Source organism: Ursus arctos, unplaced genomic scaffold, assembly GCF_023065955.2.
Source record: "Ursus arctos isolate Adak ecotype North America unplaced genomic scaffold, UrsArc2.0 scaffold_16, whole genome shotgun sequence".
NCBI classification, from domain to species: Eukaryota; Metazoa; Chordata; class Mammalia; order Carnivora; family Ursidae; genus Ursus; species Ursus arctos.
The window spans coordinates 33,220,566-33,242,960 of NW_026622830.1; the positions used below are offsets into that span (position 1 = coordinate 33,220,566).

Consider the following 22,395-nt stretch of genomic DNA (forward strand, 5'->3'; position numbering starts at 1 on the left):
GTTAAGTCAAGAATTAGAAAATCTAGAGGCACCTGGGTGACGCAGTCAATTAAACGATCGACTCTTGATTTTGGCTCAGGTCACCATCTCAGGGTCCTGGCACTTAGCCTCGCATAGGGCTTCATGCTCAGCGGGGAGTCCACTTCTCTCTCTCTCTCTCTCTCTCCCCCTTTCCCTCTTCCCCTCCACCCCTGCTCATGCTCTCTCTGTCTCTCTAAAATAGATAAATCTTAAAAAAAAAAAAAAAGAAAGGAAAGAAAGAAAGAAAGAAAGAAAGAAGAAAGAAAAAAGAATCAGAAAATGTATAGTCCAGCAGCTTGCACAAGCCCTTCTAGCCACTTCAGGTCTTTCCATACAATTCTATGAATGAAAAAGGCAACCACGTTAATGTGTGTAACCCCAAAGGGAAAACGTATATACACATTACAATTCTGGCATACTGAATATGCGCATGTTCTCATTTTTAGGAAGTGATAGAAGCAATCGCTGAGTGTGCATTTAAGACATCACCTTTTCCAATTCTGCTTTCATTTGAGAACCACGTAGATTCGTAAGTACTCCACACGCTCACTGGGGAGTCTTTTTCCCTAATAGGGCATGTTTAATAATTGTGCATCAGATTTAAGATTATTTGACATTATTAATGGTGTTCCTTAATTATGCTGTGTCTTAAGTGTCATGTTTTCATCTGCATATGTTGGGATTTATTTGCTTAAACCTTATTAATATTACAATAATCCACTGGACTTGTGGAATATATTTTCAGTCCACAGGATTTTAAACTAAGGACTCCTTTTTTGCAGTGCTGCGGGATAATACATGTCTCTCTTTCGGTGGGCCACTTATACAATCCTCCCTCATTATTAGCTCCTTCTACTGCATGCAAATTTATAGTCCGTTGTGTCGCATGAAAATGGCCAGTTCTGAACATGCTGGAGCTGGTGGAGGGAAAGCTGTAAGTTCTGTTCTACTGCCTGCACTTACACAGAACTCAGACCACCAGGTGGTCCCTTCCCTCCTTCCTCTTCCCATTAGTTGCATTGTTTGTTAGTATTTGTAAATGGGATCCTGTTTCAAAAATAGCCTGCACTTATCGCTAAGCCACGCAAAGATTCTCTGACAACTCATATTCATTTTATCACAAAATGCCAGAGTAAGACACATTTGTATCTAAAATATGGGCATTAGTTTTCCCTATAGTTGTTACTCAATTTAAAGTGCTTCACAATGAAAGAGTCTTTTCTATGTTTGAATCAAAATTCAAGAAACTAAAATTCTAGTCCAGGGAATGAATGGCTGAAGACTGTGTAGTGGTGACTACCATTGCTCAAAAAAGTATTTGTGATGCCCTCTCTTTCATTTCAACGACCTCAGCCAAATTTCTCAACTAAAAGCCAACAGCACTGTCCTAATGTGGCTCAAGGGTTCTTTTTTTACCCTTCTTCTTATTGGAAGTCTTTCCCAGACCCCTGATTGATTCCCTTTGCCCAACTAATTTGCAACCCTCCCTTCAATTTACTAATTCTTTAAGAATTCACTAAAATCTTAAAGAAACAGTTGGGTCATGAGCAAATTTCAGCCTGAGGAATTTCCAAGTACTTAAATGTGATCATTTGTTACTGTGATCATGGAGAGAGGCCTTATTTTGAAGTAACCAATTTTATAATTATCTGTATTTCTAGTTTGCCCTCAGGAAATCCATATTACATTTACCAGCTCTTGGTTCTGTTGCACTGGGAGACCGTCAGCCAATGAATGATTTAATCATTTGGCGGATAGTTTTTCTAACACTTCTGAGGGGCAGTTGCAGAGAAAAGAATTGATTCTGTTTCATTGCTATTCCTCTTTGAACTAAAGGGAGCGCCTCTTGAGTTGCTGTATTTAATACCTCATGTGCTGTGATGACCCTGACTCGCGCATGAGTGTTTTCTCATCTCTGCCCAGCCATCTGTAACTGGGCTCTCCCAGTCCTTTAGCACCTTTCTTTCAGGCACGGAAGTTCCCCGACTTGTTGATGTATTATGTCCTTTTCAAGAAATATCTTCGAATCCAGCACATTTATGGTCTTCAAGAAATGTTTCTGTATAAATTAGACAAGATGAAAAGCTCTAGTTCTACTCTTGATTCTCACACCTGCCTCACTGAACTTCCCTACAAGGGAACCAGAGAGGTATCAACAGCCACCTACCACCACAAACATAGTAACAGTTAATATTTATTGAATTTCTATTATGTGCCAAGCAGCCTTACAGGTGTAAGGTCATGTAACCCTCACCACAAACCCAGGGGCTCCTAAGAATAAATATTATGACAACAATCCCTATTTTGCAGATGTTGAAACTGAGCCCCAAAGAGAGTGAGTAACTTACCCAAAGCCAGGCAGCTAAACGGTGGTAGAGCTGGGATTCAAAATCTGGCTGGTCTGGCTTCAGAAATCACACGTTTCACCAACGCTATCCCCACACCTAAGCAGTTGCATCTGGTCTTCAAAATACCGAATTAGGACAACCAGAGCATCCACAAAGCAACTGTCTATAAGTGTTCACTTTTTTGTGGCTTGTGACCCTTAACCACAGGACATTTTTTGCGGTTTTCAACACCAAACACACAGAGGGCCAAAACAAGGTGTGAAAAACAAACCTTGCACTGTACACAAAAGCAAAAAGACAGTACCATGATACTGTCCTTTCGGGTTTAAAAAGGAGATATTTAGCAATTAAAAGTTTATTAATAATTCATATGTCACAAAAGAAAACAGGAAAACAACCTTCCTAGGATGCCATGATATTTACCCCAAACCATTGAGATAAGCTGATGGCAGTGAAATAGTAAGATACCGAGGTCTATCGCGGGCCGGAAAGCTGTTTGCTTCATATTTCCACGATCCTCGAGCTTCACACGTCAAAAATCTCTCAGCTTCAATCTTCTCCTGGGGGGATTATCACGCACCCAAAGAAAATAAGTAAGCTTTTTCCCTTTGCAGGTAAAACCCCGTGCTTGACAGGTGGGCCACCTCACCTCATTGCTGAACCCGGTGGCAGACATCATTCTTCACATGCAGCCCTCTTTCCCACTAGAAATAAACCTCAGAATCCTTCGCAACAGAGTGACCAGGAGACACCCTCCCCACCCCCCAAACACCCGCCACCTATTTGCCATCTCTAGTGGACCATTTCATTCTCCGGTGTGCTGTGTCTACAAAATGCCAGATTAGGAACTGTGGTTTGGGCCCCTTTGAGCCACATCTCCAAAGCAAACTCACGCAGGAAGAAAGGAAGACACCCACTGGATTTTCTGGTTTTCCCTCCGAGTACTTGAAATTCCCTGTCTACGAACGAAGGGAGATCTGCCATTAGCCCATTAGCAGATGGCAACTCATCCTTCTCCCCCCTGCTCCATCAGATTCCCATAAAATGCAGATTCCTGAGCCACACTCCCACACCCGATTTTGAATTTGTAGAAATGAGACTTTGAAATCTTAAAAAAAAAAAAAGGCAGACCCTAGCTAACTCTGAGGCTCCACCTAATTTGTGAGCTGGCATTTAGTTTCATTGAAAGAATTCTATACTGAAGTCAAGCAAAGTGATGCCTACCTCTGGTTCAGCCACAGATAATGGGAAATTCGGGACAAGGTCTTAAATATCCAGGGGTTCTAGCTTCTTCCTCTATAAAGAAGGAGGTGGGTTCAATGTGGGGGATTTACACCATGACTTTTCACGGGGCACAGTCCTTGGTCGGAAAACTGGCCACTGGGCCAGGTGCCTCCACTTGAGGGGTATGTGACTATGTCCAGATGTGCCTGCTGTGGCCTGAAGCTCAAAATGTATTTGTGGGTATTTCCTGTCATTTCGTCTGTCCCATAGCTGATGGGGTGCTCTGAGCACCTCAGGATTTTTTTTTTTTTTTTTTTTTTTTTTTTTGCTCTCCACCTGTAATGTGAATGTCTTTTATTTCTGCAGTTTTGACCCACAAAGTTGTTTTGTTTTCCTCTGACTTTTTCTATTCACTACGCTCTGATTCGGCTCCCTGTCCGGTGGATGTGTGGGGGTGGGGGGTGGGGAGGGGTAGAACATGAATAGTCTGATTACCAAGTAGCCCATTTTGCTTTTTCTTGGAATACTCCCTCTTGTTCTCTTCACCTCAGTTGATTTTGAGGCAAATTTGAAAAGGTCAGATTTCGATCTCTCCTCTTCAGATTGCTTGAATCCGCGATCCAGCCGCATCTGCCTCATCGAGGAGCTTGGTAGAAATGCAGAGTCGGGGCAGCTGGCTGGCTCAGTCAATAGAGCGTGAGACTCTTGACCTCAGGGTCGTGAGTTTGAGCCCCACGTTTTGGGTAGAGTTTACTTAAAGAAAAGAAAAAAAAAAAGAAAAGAAAAGGGGGAAAGAAAGAAAGGAAGAAAGGAAGAAAAGAAAGAAAGAAAGAAAGAAGGAAAGAAAGAAAGAAAGAGAAAGAAAGAAAGAAAGAAAGAAAGAAAGAAAGAAAGAAAGAAAGAAAGAAAGAAAGAAAGGAAGAAAGAGAGACAAAACGAAAGAGAAAGGAAGGAAGAAATGCAGAATCTTGGGCCCCACGCTGAACCTGCCTAGGAAGTGTCATTTTCTTAAGAGCCTGGGTAATTTGGATGGAACCTCAGAGCATTGCTTTAAACACTGTGGTCCACTAAATACCCGCATCAGAGCTGCCTGCAGGCTGGTCACGAATGCAGGCTCCAGGACTCCTCTCCCAATTCAGTGAATCACGGCCTGGCCCTCGGCCCCAACACCTACAGCATTAAGAGCTCTGGTGATTCTTTAGTGGAATCAGGCAAGATTGTGCTCCAGCAAAATCCTTCCTAGGCCTTGGTTTGGGGGACAGCCTGACAAAGGACAGAGGACTCTGCCTGCTTAGGGACACCTGGAGCATCGCGTCGAAATCCCACCCCTGGTGTGACTATGGCTCCCCTAAAAATCCTGAAAGCAGGACATTAGGGTAAAACTCTCCCTTTTTACTCCAGGTCTCTGGCCAAAGGAACTTGGGGCTCCCAGGTTCCAACACTCAAGAAAAATGTCATCTCCTTCAGCACCTGCTGACTTATTTCAATCTATAGCAAGGGCTCTCAAACTTGAGCACGCATCAGAATCATCTAGAGGGTTTGTGAAGACCCCTACACCCTGCTTCTCCAGAAATTCTGGCTCAGAATCTGCATTGGAGGCCTTGAATCTGCATTTCTGGCCAGCTCTAGGCGCTGTTGCTGCTTGGACCACACTTGGAGTAGCAAAGCTCTGTGACACTCAGTAGTGTCATTCTGTGAAAGTGAAATGGAGGGTTTGGACAGTTTCTCCCGTGCAGCCTGGAACGTGCCGGCAGGGCACAGGTGGACTTGTCTTGGCTACAGCTGCAAAGCCAGTTGGCCTGATTGAGCCCCTGGGCTCGTTGTCCTTTGAGCAGCGGTGTCTGAACACAGGATGTCCAGGGTGGCTCTGCCAAATCAGTTACTCTTCTGCTTGCTCCCCAACTTCTGTTGAGTTGTCCTTAAACAACCACTCCCATGCTTTTCAGGATCAGTTCTCTGGCTGGCAAGTTGTCCCCTCTCCCTGATCCCGGTGAGGAATATTCTGACGGCTGAATAAGCCAGGCAGTAAAATCTCCTATAGATCAAGAAAGGACAATGAGAAGGTGGGAGGTCATTCTGCAGGGCTTTGCAAGTTCTTGAATCTCCTCTTTGCCTCTCCCTTGCAATTCCAACAAAACCGGGACCTTGGGCTTCCAGTTGAACCCCAGAGAACTCACTTGATCCCCCAAAATATATGCCTTTTAAAAAGGATATAAAGAGTGATTTTCCCTGTGGACCATTGCAATATGATTTAAATCCCCAGAGGACCCCCTTCCCAGGAAAACAAAACAAAACAAAAACACAACAGTCCATGATCCAGGCTTAATAGTTATAGAAGAAAGAAAGAAAATAAGGATCACATTTTATAATCGATTTGAATTGCAGTGAAGAAGGCTTTTTTTTTTTATCACTTACTTATTTTTACTATAATCCCAGTTCTGCTAAAATGTATTCACATTACAGCAGGCAGAGATGACTATTGGAAATCAGGTTTGACAGCCTGTAGATCAAAGTCACAGTCCATAAAACCCAGTGGAATTGGATACCTTTATAATGATATTTAACATTCTACAGAATAAGAAAAAAATGTTATTGCTTTTAAAAGGTCAAAGGAAGCAGGAGTATTGAAAGATGCGGATGCTCCCTCGCCTCGACTGTGTTTCTCTGTTAGCAAGTGCATAAGTCGTCCAGCTGAGCTGGCGGATGCTGCCTCCTAACCCTGGATCATCTTACACCTGCCCCACTCTTTGAACGGGTCAAAGGCATTTGCATCCATTACTCCACTTCATCTTCTCGGACCTTCTGTCCTTTTCCAAGAACAGTTATTATCCTCATTTTATAGATCCAGAGTCGTTGAGAGCCTGGAGCTCAGCTCAGCAAAGCCCACAGCTCCAGGCTTTGTCTGTCAGACCAGATTCTTCCTGGCCCACAGTCAGACTGACACCACCTCTGCTGCCCTATTATGCACGTAAGAGGGGCAGACACCTTTCCCCAACATGCCTGCTTCTTTCATGTTTCCTCCAGGATCCCCTCCCAAGTGGACACACTTCTGCCTGACTGCCCTTCTGTGTTTTGAGATTCTCTCTCTCTCTCCCCCTCCCTTCCTTCCTTTCCTCTTCTCTTCTCTCTCACCTCCTTAAAAACACTCCTTTGCATTCTAGCTTTCTGTGGGTTAGGCAAATCTCAACCAAGAATTCACACGGAGTCATGGATGAGTTCTGCCCCCAGGGTCTTGCATTTGACTTAGAATCAGGAAATTGAACAAAAGGAATTGAGTCCACAATTCTGAGACATTCAAGAATCCAAGGACTGGCAAGTGATCTGCTTTCCTCTCCATCTGTGTCTATGGAGGCCAGCCTTAGAAATAGCCTTCACGGTCTACCTGCATGTGGTATTCAAATTCACGGAAGTCAGGATAACAAACAAGGGGTTTAGAATGATAAGTACTAATCCTGAAGGGTAAGATGAGGGAATCACCTCTTTCTATAATTAATAACATAAAGTAATCCTGTCCAAACTCTTTAAATAAGCGTCCTTGTTTGTTTTCTTTCTCTCTCATTTCCCTTAGTCCAAAGCAGCAAGCCAAGATGGCGGAGTATTGCCGACTGATCTTTGGAGATGCTCTTCTCATGGAACCACTGGAAAAATACCCAGTAAGCAGTTTCAAGGTTTACCTCTGAAGGAATGTCCATATTCATGACTGGAGTTAGTGGGGGGACTTCCTTACATCCTTTCCGTGTTTGTGTTGCTCAGTAAGATTGATTCAGTTGATAGTGAAGTCTGACCAAGGAGGAAACCAGCAGTGTGCCTTGCTGAGAGTGGAAGACAGGCCACTCTCCTCTTCCTGTACTGTCCATCTTCTCCCTCCCCCTCTGACAGACGTGACTGGCAGGACTACAGAATTTCCACAACCACAGCCAGCCGCGGAGACATTCCAGGCAGACAGGGCTCTGATCACCAAACAATAACCTCATCACACCCTTTGAGAGAAATGGCTCAGCAAAATGGGACATGGCAGGTGCCACACGAAACCCCCATCTGGCCTTGCGTCCACTCCTCACATCCTTGCGTGTGCCTGTTCGTGGAATTCAGGCTTTCTGTTGCCGTGATAGCATCCCTGCTGTGGGAAGGAAAGTAGTAGGAATATCTCGAAGTAGCTTCTCCCCTCTTGAACCCTTTTTCCTAGTCTCCACACATTCTTACGTGGTTTCATACCAATCCCTAGACTCCTTGCAAGCAAAGACTAAAGGACCAGCATAGGAGAGTTCACTGAACTTTCTAAAAATAACCCATCTTGGGATTTGCACAAATGCTCTCTGATACAATATCTAACAACCCTCTCATGGGAAATTGATTTTCTCATTAGCCGTGCAAGCTTGAAACACAAGAAATAAGGCTTGCAGATGAGGGTAGCTTGAATCTCAGGGCTGCAAGGACATGTGAGCCACCAGCCCGGTTCTGCTGATGCCAAGGACATGTGCGGCTTCCAAGTTCCGGATGGTGGGAGTCGCAGGGCAGGGGTTACTCCTTTTAAACTGCATCAGAAAGGTTGATTCTATATGCTTGCCTGGAAGCTCCTTCCTGATACATGCCCCACTAACTGGCTTCCCTCCTTTGAAAATCCAAGGCAGGGCCTTCCTATCCGTCCTAAACCAAAACAGTTGGATTTATGGTCCACAGCAAACTCATGAACCTTTGGGTTAGCAAATCTCCCAGTACATTTCAGTGGTCTTATTCATGGGGATTTCGTTGTGGAAAAAATAAGAGTTCGGTAATTGAAATATGCCTTTCATGTAAAAAAATAAGGAACCACGAAGCAGCAAGACACACTTAGAACAGTTCATTGAGCTGTACTGAAAGTAGTAATGAATAATCCAGAAGCTCTTGGTGTCCAACACTGTCCTGGGGGTTTGGGGAGGGAGGCTGAAAAAAAGGGCAAGATATTTTTTTTAAGATTTTATTTTTAAGTCATCTCTATACCCAACGCGGGTCTCAAACTCACAACCCCAAGATCAAGAGTGGCACACTCTTCTGACTGAGCCAGCTAGGGCTCCCCTCACGGGGCAACATTTTTACAAAAAGGTGCTTTTCTTTGCCATTAGCTGGAATCTGGAGTTCCTCTTCCAAGTCCTATGGATTTAATGTACAAAATTTTGGTGAAAAATAAGAAGAAATCGCACAAGTCATCAGAAGGAAGTGGCAAAAAGAAGCTCTCGGAACAAGCCTCCAACACGTACAGTGACTCCTCCAGCGTGTTTGAACCCTCGTCTCCAGGAGCCGGTGAGGGGTTGGCGGGCTCTCGTTCCGTTATGCGTGGTTTCAGAAGCGCTGCTCCGACGTAACTTAGAAGGACTTTTAACTTTCCTATTTGAACACACTTTAAAACTGTATTGGTTTTCTATTTCTGCGATTGCTTGGGTGGCTTCGTTTAAATATGCACACGTATCATCTCCAGTTCTGTGGGAGGAAGGCCCATGTGGGTCTCACAGGGCGGCTTTCCTTTCTGGAGGCTCTAGGGAATCCTATTCCTTGCTTGTTCTGGCTTCCAGAGGCCTCCCACATTTGTTGGTCTATGGCCCCTTCCTCCAGGGTCAACCCAGCAATGTCTCATTTCTCTTCTGTCCTCATACCACCCTCTGACCACAGCCAAGAAAGGTCCTTTGCTTTTAGGAACTCACGACATTACACTGGACCCATTTGGATAATCCAGGATAATCCCCCATCTCAAGTTCCTTAGTCTATCTGCAAAGTCCCTCTTACCATATATTCACAGGACACAGGACATATTCCCAGGACATGGTCATTTGGGGGAGCCATGACTCTGTCTAGCACATTGGCCAAATCATCTTCAAAGTGACCACATGATTTTAAGCTTCTCAAGGGCAATGATCCCTTAACATTCACTCAGGTCTGGGTACCAAATGTTCACTGGCTATATTCTCATTGATGATATGCTGAAGAGTTCTGGGCAATTCCACTTCTCCATATATTATAGATCTCTTGAAATAGATTTTTGTGGTTGATGAGAAAAGAATTCCAAGTGGTCACCCCATTCCCTTTGAATTACTTGTCATTTAGTCTGATTTCTCTTCTAGCTTGAATCAGAATCTTGGCAATCTGAAAAGAGCATTAGGAAGCTCTCCTGATTGGAGGGTGAGTAAGGGGAGGAAGCTGGAAGCTTGAATCCCGGAAGTTCTTCAACGAAAAGTTTAACTAACATTGGAACACTCACTTTGGAAAAGTGGCAGTATTTACAAAAACTGAACATATGCATACCCTCTGCCCCAGGGAGTTCACTCCTAGGCATATACCCAACAGAAGTGTGTATAGACAGCCAAGAGAGATGCACCGAATTGCTTTACACAACGCTGCTCACAGCAGCCCACAACAGGAAACCAACCAAAAGTCATCAACGGATAAATAAGTGGTAGTATATTCACACCTTGAAATAATATGCAGCAATAACAGTCTACCTTTGCACACAAGAATAAGGCTACATCTCAGAAACATAATGTTGAGTAAAAGAAATCAAATGCAACAAAGTATCCACTGTATTGATTCCATTCATATAAAGTACAAAACAAGCAGAGTGATCCTATGCAGTTAGAAGTCAGGAAACGGTGACCCTTGAAGAATTGGCTGGAAGGGGATCCAAGGAGGCCTCTGGACACTGGTTTTATTTTGTTTATTGATCTTGGTAACGGTTACCAAGGTCTGTGTAGTCTGTGAAAATTCATCACTCTCTACATGGACAAGTATGCATACTTCTTCTATACCTACCATACGTCAATTTTAAAATTTCAGAGTAATTTTTTAAATTAAAATAGAAACTCTAGAGCAATGGGGGGGGGGAGGTTGACCAAAACACTGATTTATCTTTTTTTCTGTTTTTCCATCTCAATGGCCAATCTCTTTTATGGTTTAGATAAAAACCCTTATCAACAGATATTATACAATTCTTTGAAAGGTTTTTATGGGGGGATAGTTTTTGAATGTGTATTTCAAACGTTGTTACACAATTCTGATTCTCTTCTCAAAAACAATTTTGTTCTCAGTATGAATGTTCTTTTTGAAGGTTTGGAGCAAATATTGTTAAGAGGCCACCTATTCCCTACCATAATCCTTGAGCCTCTTGGCTCTAGGGAGGAAAGCCGGTCTTCCTCTGCATGGAGAAATTTGTTGTTTTCCTGTGTGCCCTTCCCACTATCAGTTCTGTCCCTCTTATTAACTGGATGCGTAACACAAATAAGGATTTTTACAGGCAGTGAACATTATTGCTTAATACAGAGAAAGAGCAGCAATCTGTTAGTAATTCGGTAGATTTCCTAAGCTCGTCCGTCCCACAGTCTGTTGTGCAATCTTTCTTTCAATGGAAAATTTTGGACATTTGAATATGTAGGTAGGCTCTTGAATAATAAGCGCTGCTAATTTACCATTTGGTTTGTAGATGATCTTGGGTAATGGGAACTCAAGTAACTTGAAAAACATGCAATGGTTCTTATTTCAAAACCAATTGACTTATCATGGCCCCTGTCGGCCAGGTGCCTCTTCCAGGATTCAGCCCTTTGCCAGTACACAGGTCTTAAAGAACTAGGATAAAGTAGATTTTTTTATGGTGCAAGGTTTTAGGGTCTTAAGATGCCTCCAAGGTCCCTCCAAAGACTTATAAGGGAGAAACCAGGACTCAGCTCATAAAGTAAGGGAAGAAAACTTCTTTCTCTCCCCCATAAACCAACGAATGACCTGATAGAGTATTTGAAATGATTGGTGTATTGTTAGGTCCCGTGAAGCATTGTGTAAATGGTTTTGCCAAACAGACTTTTAAATTACTCCATAAAAAGAATCCCCTCTCTAATTAAAAAGCAAAAACTGGTTAAAAGAACTTGGGGCAACACATTTGATTATTAAAAAAACTTGAGTGCCAACTTCCTAAGAGAACATGTCTGTATATAAATATGTTTTCTATCCAAAATATAATGGATTCATCTTATTAACTAACACAATATCAGCATCATACGGTGGCTGTATGTGCTTTCTTTTAATAAACAAGCCGTAAATAATGATTTGTTGGTCCCAGAAATCTTTTCCCTCTAAAGACATTTCATGAATACTTTGCTCACTGCTGTCATTCAGTAATTGATTGAACTTCGTCAGCCAAATGAAAACATTTATAAGCTTCTTCGAAGACATGCTGTGGACGCTGTGTCATTTATATAGATTAAAGGGGGGCTAACTTTCAGAAGGTTTGACGGGGAGGGCCTTGCAAGTGCAAAGTGCCTCAATGTTGAGCCAATACTGCCATCTACTGGGCTCTTTCTGTTATTGCTCCGTGTGAATGCTGAAAGAATAGTCAAATCAAATAATGCCTTCTGTAGTATTTTACTTGAAAATCTTTTTACATAACTGGTGTCATTGGGTCTGACTGAGGCCCAGAGCTGTGGCAGAACTTAACACCTCATGCTCGTATGAATATTTAAACTAGCAGAATCATCCACCAAATCTTCCGAGAGGAGAAAGAATCCATCGCAATGACTGTGTTGGCTCAAGACGAGGATGAACTACGTTTGATTGAAGTAGATTTCTGTGCATCATGGTGTTAAGGGTTCATGCATTTTCTCCTGCTTTTTAAAACAGGACGACACCATTTTTTAAGATACATGCATTGTTTAGAGGACAATGCACCCATCAAATAAGCCTGCGGGCAAATCACAGGCTACAATACTTAGCTTACAATCTTTGTGTGGTTAGGTTTGCTGCCACAGCCCTGCCGTTTCTGACCTCGCTCATGTCCTTGGCCTTCACTGTGAGGTCTCCTAGGGCCCTGGAGAAGTGACTTGCCTCAGAAGTCACTGAGCACTGGCCAAGCAGTGTGTGCAAGAGTCAGGGCTCAGAAAAAGAGGGAAGAGTGGGAAAAGGATCGTTTATCCCTTTTAGGGTCATAGAGACTCTGAAAGACAATGTACACATCGATATAGGATGTGTGTACCATAGAAAGCTAACTGTACATGATGCCATATGTTTTTTTTTTTAAACATGCAGATAAAAATGTTAAGCATTTTCAATAGAATGTGGACATTTCAAATGGTATTTGCAAATGAAACTCGGAGAAAAAGATCCATGTTTAAAATCTCAGTGCAATTCTCTATATGATTAATAAGATATAAATATCCAAAGGAATAATTTTAAAAGCATGAAGTGGCAATATCCAAGGAAATGTTTGGCAAAGCACCTGTTAGCATGTGCTTCAAACCTTCAAACCTGTTACCTCATGATCTGTTATTAAAATTTGACAGGGGAAGCTGATACCGAGAGTGATGATGATGATGATGATGATGACTGTAAAAAATCTTCAATGGATGAGGTAGGTATCTAGGGACTGACTTCTGGTCGCAGAGGCACTTCCCCTAGTTTCCCCATCCGGAAGGTGCCGTCTGGATACAGTTCCTGATCACCTTCTGCCATCTAGTGGTCAAAAAGAGTTATAGCTCACTTTAAAACTTTTTGGCTACCGGGTTGGAAAATGAAAATGCGTGCTGGGGTCACTAAAGGAGTGAGCTTGGCATTGAGCAAAGCTCTCTATAATCAGCAATGCTGCTGACAGTGCCTTCCTTCATGTGGGGTGTCTGGAGGCTGAATTCAAATTTCATGACATCCAACCGCCTGCTTCAGTTTTTGAGGCAATTAAATGCATTGCCAAATGACCCCAAATCCGACATGGGAAGACGTGGGATTGGGGGAAAATGTTCAGAAATGTCACATTCATTCCATTGTTTTAATTTTGGAACCACTACTGAGATCCTTACTGATGTAAGCTCGAACATCCCAAAGAACCCCATCAGCTCAGAGATACTAATTGCACAGTATCTAGAAGTGAATCTGGGACAGGTCAATTGGAATTTTAGAACTTTGTTGTAGCAAGAGTCTTGTTCAAAAAGTTTACACTGAATCTGCTTTCAAATATATCGGGAAGCATCTGTCTCAGGAATAAATAATGACTAACAAGCTATTCTTACATGATGTTCTTCCTCTGGTACTTATTTCCTTTCATGTAGTCTAAAGTTTTGATTAACTGTGTTCCTCCACTAAATTTCAAGTTAATGTCCAGGAGGAAAACTATATTAATAGTTTAAATATATATAAATAGTTTAAAGTAGTTTCGCCTGATAATTATTTCAGTTGTGCATAACTTTTATCACTGATTCTTGATCATTTAAAATTGTCTTACTAATTGGATGGTCCATTTGCAAATGACTATTTCCCAATTAACATTTAACCTAACTATTGCTACAGGAGTTTTAAAAAGAAATACTGTCTGCATGCATTCTGTCTTCTGAAAATGGGAGAAAATATTAGATCAGTCTACAGAGGTCTGTCCATGCCGATACTGCAGTATGGTTTTTCTCTTTCATTAAAAACTTTATCAAAGTGATATGTAATAGCTAATAATAGCTAAAGTAACATGAGGTTTTACTATGTGCCAGGTCCTGTTCTGAGATCTTTCACATCAATTAACTCATTTCATAATTCCCAAATCTCTAGATGCTATTGGGACTGGTTTTATTCTAATTTAACGGGTGTGAAAACGGAGGCACAGAACAGTTAAGTAATTTGCCCAAGATTGCACAGCTTCTAAGTGGTGGGTTTGGGATTTGAAATTAGGCCATCTGGCCCCAGAACTTGAGCTACTGACCCCTACCCTGAATTGTACTGCTTGCCTACTAGGCACACAGGAGCCAAGAAGGCAGGGAAGAAGGAATGTTCCTAAAGAAAAGAAGAAGCTGTCCACCCACCCAACCTACTTCCACAAGGCAATCTTTTTAAAAAAAAATTTTTTTCCTTGTTCACTGGCAGTCACCTACATACTAATTTTCATATTGTACAGTGACTTCTTGATTTCTTGATGTATTAACCTTAGACATCAGCTAAGGAATTTATGCTGTGGCAGGTGAACTAGGGCTCAGTGCTTCTCAGATTGTAATGGGCCTCGTTTGAATCACCTTAGGAAAATGCAGATTCGGATTCTGGAGGCCAGTGGTGGGGGCAGGGGCCAAGATGTTTCATCTCTAACAAGCTGTCTCGGGATGCTGATGCTGCCGGTCCCACAGCACCCTGGGACTGCCCCTGTACCTCCCTCCTACCACCCCACAGCTGGCTGACTATGAGCAGATTTTCTCCTGGGATGAATTCTCTATTGGCAATAATCATTTTCGGAAGAGGAGGAATGAGGTTCTCTCTCTTGGGTCCCTTCATCATTGCCCCAGGAAAAATAACCCTTGGTAACATAATGCTGACTCTGGGAATGTTATTTTTAATTCTGTTTCCAGGGGACTGCCGGGAGTGAGGCCATGGCCACCGAAGAGATGTCTAACCTGGTGAACTATATTCAGCCAGTCAAGTTTGAGTCATTTGAAATTTCAAAAAGTAAGTTTTCCCTGGAGAAGAACCCCTAATGTAGCATAGAATGAATATCTTTTCAATATAAGGTAGTTAGAACGAAGGATGTTACCCTGAACAGAACTCTTCTGGAAAGTCTTGAATACATGCCTGGGTTGACGGTCATAACCATGTGAGAAGGCATCCCTGATGTTTCCCCAGAATTCTTTTTTTTTTTTTTTTAAGATTTTATTTATTTATTTGACAGAGAGATAGCCAGCGAGAGAGGGAACACAGCAGGGGAGTGGAAGAGGAAGAAGCAGGCTTCCAGCAGAGGAGCCCGATGTGGGGCTCCATCCCGGAACGCCCCCAGAACACCGGGATCACGCCCTGAGCCGAAGGCAGACGCTTAACGACTGCGCTACCCGGGCGCCCCTCCCCAGAATTCTTAATGGGGCTGTAGGGCATCCATAATTATCTGCAAGATACTAGAGACCAGCTAATTGAGAGTTTCACAGTTGTTTTTGTTCAGCTACATCATGGGTTCCTTCCATTAGATAAGGGACAGTATTGAAATAAAGTATTTACCCATCCCCTGGAAGGGGAGCAGCCAGAGGTATGGTTAGCCCTAATGACTAGAAATAGGACCCAATCAGTCAGGTCACCCATATTCCATTGGTCCAGCCTGTTTGATAACATATCTTCACATCATTTTGTGTTCTCCTTTCATCCAGTACACATCCATACTGGATGCAAAGAAAAAAATAGCATCTTTCCCTACCTAAAGAAAAGAGCCCTTTTATAAAATTGCCCTTATTTTGATGAAATGTAAGATGCTATCAGGTGAAAAGAATCCTTGGGACATTTTAGCTACTTTTATGAGTGTGCTCTTAAAGCCTGAATTTTTCCTTAAACATAGCAGCCTCTGATAAAGCATAGTTTTATAAATACATAAAATCTAAGCTTCTACGTAACACACTTATGCATAATTGTATAATTTTGCCCCAAAAGCCTTAACTTCGTAGTATATAGTATCTAGATCTCTACAATGAGGAAGTTAACTTCCAATATAGTTTATATATAAATATTTCAACATTTTCTTTTTTATAATTACTGATGCATCTTACCACATGTTCAGTTTGAAACGTTCTTAAGTTACATTTCTATAACTTTCATTGGCTGTAAAATGAGTTTTCCCAATTCATGAGTCAAAAGCTCCTAGACAAGTAGCCAAGTTGAGAAGGAACTGATGCATTGACATCCTTCAGAACCTGGTAACAACAGCATGGGCCAAAGATTGACAAACAAGTACTCTTCTCCTTATGTTTTCCGTCATTTTATCACTTTTGCAAAAAGAACACTGCACAGACATTACAAAAGCGCCTACTAAGTGGACTGAATTTTAATTAACAGTCTTGCTTAAAAAAAAAGTAGTCATATGAAAATAGGTTTCTGATGGACCAAAATAAGAGAAGTGAGGGTTTCCTATAAAGTTGATTAAATTGGGGGAAGGTAAGGAGGTGCATGGAAGAGTCTAGGAATGACTTAGGAAGAAAATGAGGCTTTAATTATGGGAAGTGGGCATCGAAGAGAGGAAAATGACTCAAAAGTTTGACTGAGATCTGGGGGTGTCTAGGTAGCTTGGTCAGTTAAGCAGTTAAGTGGCTGCCTTTGGCTCAGGTCATGATCCCAGAGTCCTGGGATCAAATCCCACATGAGGCTCCCTGCTCAGCGGGGTGTCTGCTTCTCCCTCTCCCTCGGCTCCTCCCCCTGATTATGCTCTCTCTCTCTCTCCTGCTCACTCTTTCTCTGAAACAAATAAGTAAAATCTTTAAAAAAAAAAAAATTTTTTTTTTTTTTAAATAAATAAAAACAGAGCTGCCAGGCTGCCTGGGTGGCTCAGTCAGTTGAGCGTCAGACTATTGGGTTCTGCCCAGGTCATGATCTCAGGGTCCTGGGATCAAACCCCAAATCAAGCTCCACACTCAGCCCAGTTTGTTTGAGATTCTCTCTCTCTACCCTTCCCCCCCACGTGCCCACATGCTTTCTCTCTTTCTCAAATAAATAAATAAAATCTTAAAAATAAATAAATTTTTTAAAACCCTGAGAGCTCTCTAGGCACTCTGAATGACACTTGCCTCAGTACTTTGTGTGACACTGGTTTTTAGCTGGGAGGAGGACAGAGAAGCTGTTGGACTCTGAGTTTTTACAGGCTAAGATAACGGTTTTGTTTCTTTCATTCTAATGGGAAGTTTGGATTCTACTTTCAAAACGTTGCTTTTGTATTCCATTGAGACCTCCAGCACATTCATCTCGCAGACCTCTCTTATCTAATCTGAAAATGAGGCCATCAGACTGGAAAATTTCCAGGGATTCTTCTGCTTTGAAATACCCTGATCTTAATGTCACATTAGTTATTTGAACCAAAGGTTGTGGAATATACGTGAGGTTCAGTGGGGTGGAGTCCGGAGCCTATGACCACGAAAGAATTCTTGAGACGTCTTTGGTGCAAAATTGGTGGCTTATTAAAACACGGGGACAGGACCCGTGGGCAGAAAGAGCTGCTGCCCCGGGTTGTGAGGGGTGGCTGATTATATACTATGGGGTTGGGGGAAGGTGAGGAAAAAGGGAGGCTGAGAAAATACTTTCATATGTTAAAGAAGACTCACAGGATACCAGAGGCCTTGCCATTGTCAAGTTAAGGTTGTTTTTCCCTCTAGCAAGGCATTAACATGAAGATAGTTGGAAACTTCCTGGATTCCTAGAAGTATCTGTCTATGGTCTGCAGGCTATAAGACATTTAGTTGTATCTACATTCCCTTCGGGAAACTAGGTTAGTGATAGAAATGCTTTTTCTTGTAAACTGCTAAGACATTTGCAAACTGAGGGAGACTCAAGTCTTGCAGGATTGCGGTATCTATAGGTTAACTGTTTCTTTGTCCGCTAGGGCAGCCAGGAGTGCCTGAGGAATGTCCCGTACAACCCTTGGGGCGGGGGTTATGGGGTGTCAGTTTCTGCTTTGTCCTCAACTTGCCTTCTGTTCCCTCATCAAAGGGGTGCATACAAACAGAGGCAATGACAATGTCAGCATCAAAGAGAGTCAGAGAAACCAATCTGAATGGATTTAGTTCTCCCAGGGCTCCTCTTCTTTTGACAAAACAGCTTTCATTTACCACATCTAAAATTCATTTTCCCTAATACAAGGCCATAAGTATAGCTGACTCAGGTAGTAATTATTAGAAGAGACAGCTTCTTAGAAGACTCAACTTTGGGTGCAGGTAAATGGTTCACTGAAAGAAACATATTTACAAAGTTACGATGAGGATTCAATTGCACTAACGTGTCCGCGAACTCGCGAACTGGCGCCTGCTTCTTACATGTTACAATTTATACCGTTACATTTTGCTTCTCTCCTGTTTCTGTTGTCGTTAACTCAGAGAGAAATAGAAGTTTTGAAATGTCTTCCTTCGTGGAAACCAAAGGTCTCGAGCAGCTGACGAAATCGCCAGTGGAATTTGTAGAGTATCCTTGATTTGACGACTGACTGCTGAAGGGACCCCACTGAAGCCACGTGCCATTCGTTTGATTTTTGTTTCGAATAATGGCTTCCTTCTGTCACCCGGGTGTGAGAAAGTTTCAGGTTTCACATGCGAGGCTGTGTGGGGTGGCCTCTACTGGTCCTGCAGGTAAAGGAAGCTCAGGTTTCAAGGTGATTTTCACACCATCAAGCCCTTTGTCAGGCGGCAATTTGCTTAATCTTTCTGAATTTCCTCATCTGTGAAACAGAAACGGTGATACCAGCTTTACAGCTTGCCTTTGGGGTTAGGGACAACACGTGTAAAGTGTGTGTATATCCTTTATATATGTAAGACAGATACATGTAAGATAGAATATACTTTATACATATGTAAGATAGAATATATATGTAAACATACATATATAAACTTTCTTGGCATGTCACATCCTTAAATGTCATAGGTGTCCGATCAGAAAATAAATGGGATGATGATAAGAATATAAATATTGGGACTCCTGGCTGACTTAGTCAGAGGAGCACGTGACCCTTGATCTCGGGGTCTTGAGTTCCAGCCCCACGTTGGGTGTAGAGATTACAAAAAACAAAAACAAAAAAAAACCTTTAAAAAAAGAATATAAATATATATTACTAATAACGGCTTTGTTGATAGTCCTGACAACAAAAACTTACAATTTTTGTCCATAAATCAAAAATGAAAGAAGTCAATAGCTGTCTTACCTTGTTGAATCCTCACAATAGGCCTAGAATGTAGGGATTGTTCAATCTATTAAGTAACGGAGGGAAACTGACAGAGAGAGATAACAGCCAGCAACTTCCAGAAATACGGTTCAGACTCTTTTAGGTCTCATTCCCCTGCCCGAGTTCACAACCTCAGCTAACCTCCGCCGAATTTGGTAACAGCAACAGTCGGTCGTGTTTTAAAGACATCGCATTGTGTGATAGCTGAATAGTAGTGAGAACTAAAGGTTCTCGGGATCGAAAACTGATGGCAGGAGGAGCTCAGATGCAAAACAAGGTCAAAACCTTCTGTGCTATATTTACCATGTTATCCATCATAAAGAGTACCACAGTCTTGGCAAACAGCATTCTCGGAGAAGGTTAAAAAATGAGCAGAGAGCATTTCAAAAATAGCCAAGCCGTTCACATTCGCGGCTTCCGCCAAAGACAGTATCACGCTCTCACGTGCTTAGACACGCTTGAGCTTCCTCATGTGTCCTTAACCGTGAAGCCTGTGCATTTTAATAATCTCTGCAAAACCACATTGACTTTGACTCGGTCATTTTTGCTACCCCATTAGTTTTTACCCACAAGGCTCTGCAAAGGTGATAGTACATTTCTATTATAAAAGCACATTTATTCTGTGTGTTCAGGAAGTTTTTGACATTTTTCACCGACTAGCCCAATGACATCATCAACAGTTAGTTCATTTTCCAATGGAAAAGGAAGGAAGGTGGCCTCTCAGTTAATAGTATTGGCTAATTATTTTTATAATTGTATTCACTACTTAACGTGATGGTCCAGATACAACAAAATGCAGCTTAGCAGGATATATCCAAAAGGAACCCGTGTGGATTCATCTAACTACATGCCTCAGCTCTTCTGGAATGCGGGTTGCCAAATGGTTGCACTTAATTTTCAAACTGTGGGTAAGTAACACAGTTAGAACCCATTTCTCTTCTGTTATAAAGCCACCTTTCCAGGCTTGCAAAGAGAAGCAAATTTCAGTGAAGGAAATACCACTACAAAAAAAAAAAAGGTAACCTTTGAAAATGGAGAAACTGTCTTTAATAGTTTATAAACAAATCTTTATTTCTGGTGGTTTTGCATTATTTTCAAAGAAAAATTTTTATCCTTTTTTAAGTAATATGTAGAGGGGTACCTGGGTGGCTCAGTTGGGTAAGCGTCTGCCTTCAGCTTAGGTCATGATCTCAGGTTGTGGGATCGAGCTCCGCATCAGGCTCCCTGCTCAGCAGGGAAGCCTACTTCTCCTTCCTCTGCTGCTCCCCCTGCTTGTGCTCTCTCTCTCTCTCTGTCAAATAAATAAATAAATAAATAAATAAATAAATAAATAAATAAAATCTTTAAAAAAATTTTTAAAAGTAATATGTATAGGTTGTAGAAAATTTGGAAAATTCAGAAAAGTGTAAAAAAAAATAAAACTGCCAAGAACACTACCATTCAGAGAGTGAACACAGTTCAGTTTTTGGTTTTATAATCTGGAAGGTTTTTTGGTTATGTATATACAGGCTTTTTTATTTAATTCCTTGTTTAAAAATGTGTATATATATTTATATATATTTAAGTGCTATACAGAAACATGAATCTTAATAGCTGTATATTAAGCACATTTCACAATTCACTAACACCCATTTCCTATCACTGGACATTAGGGAATTTTTTTCCTACTATAATGTTTGGAGAACATCTTGAATATAAATTGTCAAGTCTATGTTGTCGTGTTCTTTTGGAAGAGTTCCTAAAATAGAATTACTCCGTTAAAAGATTTGAACATTTTAAAAACCTTCATGCAATATGCCAAATTGTCCAACAAAAATGTTGATTATTTACCCAAAAAATATAAAACACTAATTCAAAGGGATACATGCAGCCCTATGTTTATTGTAACATTATTTACAGTAGCCAAATTATGGAAGCAGCCCAGTATCCATAAATAGATGAATGGATAAAGAAGATGTGGTATATGTATAGGCAACGGACAATTATTCAGCCATAAAAAGAATGAAATCTTGTCATTTGCAACAACATGGATGGAAGTAGAGTGTATAATGCTAAGTGAAATAAATCAGAGAAAGACAAATGCCATGTGATCTCACTCATATGTGGAATTTAAGAAACAAAACCAATAAGCAAAGAAAAAAAAGAGAGAGAGAGACAAACCAAGAAATAGACTCTCAACCATAGAAAGCAAATTGATGTCACTAGAGGGGAGAGGTGTAAGGGGATGGGGGAAATAGGTGATGGGGATTAAGAGGACACTTATCATGATGAAAAAAAGTAAAATTAATTGAAAAAATCTGTACCTTTAACAAGTTAAAAAAAAATGTTGCACTGGATTTCTCCTCCATCAGCGATATATGATACGAAATGCTCCCTCTCGTTTGAGATCTTGGTTAAGTATTACCATTAAATAACAATGATGATGATGATGATGATGATAATATTCCAGACAAAATATTATCTCGTTGCTTTAATTTTATTTCTTTATTATTGAGGTTGAACATTTTAAATATGTGTTTTGATTTTTACATTTCTGCTTTTATGAAGTGCATGTTTAGGACCATTGTCAATTTTCCTGTCCACTTATAACAGCATTTTTTTTTTTAAAGGACTTTTTCCAACTGACATTCCTATTGTTTTTTTTTTTTTTTTTAAAGATTTTATTTATTCATTCAACAGAGAGAGACAGCCAGCAAGAGAGGGAACACAAGCAGGGGGAGTGGGAGAGGAAGAAGCAGGCTCATAGCTGAGGAGCCTGATGTGGGGCTCGATCCCAGAACGCTGGGATCACGCCCTGAGCCCAAGGCAGACGCTTAACCGCTGTGCCACCCAGGCACCCCTATAACAGCATTTTTTATATAATGGGCATGTTGTCATATTTTGTGAAACAAGTGAGGTTGGGCTGATTAATGTTTAATTTTATGGAGTCTTGGTTTGTTTTTATTATTACAGCTCTCCATCCCAGGATTAGATCCGTAATTACTTCTGTTTCTCTTATGGTTTTTCTTTTATTTGAATTTGACTCTTTCAACCATCCAAATTTAATTGTGATATATAATATCAGGAAGAGATCAATCCTTTTTACACTAAACTGAAATTACTGCTTAATAGATGTAGCCTTTTTTGGTATGGTTAATTTGGGTTCATTTTCTT

At 41.3% G+C, this 22,395-nt stretch overlaps 1 protein-coding gene across 6 annotated transcripts in view; it reads left to right on the forward strand.

Annotated features, from left to right (window-relative positions):
* The window catches only part of PLCB1 (phospholipase C beta 1), a 661,927-nt gene that overhangs the window by 501,938 nt on the left and 137,594 nt on the right, over positions 1-22,395 (forward strand). For all 6 annotated transcript variants that reach the window (XM_044385688.3, XM_044385692.3, XM_044385690.3 and 3 more), the window contains 7 exons: positions 468-550; positions 7,162-7,246; positions 8,696-8,873; positions 12,887-12,954; positions 14,918-15,014; positions 18,404-18,488; positions 20,026-20,150. In XM_044385688.3, coding sequence (XP_044241623.2) covers positions 468-550; positions 7,162-7,246; positions 8,696-8,873; positions 12,887-12,954; positions 14,918-15,014; positions 18,404-18,488; positions 20,026-20,150 — 721 coding nt within the window. The remainder of the gene's footprint in view (positions 1-467; positions 551-7,161; positions 7,247-8,695; positions 8,874-12,886; positions 12,955-14,917; positions 15,015-18,403; positions 18,489-20,025; positions 20,151-22,395) is intronic.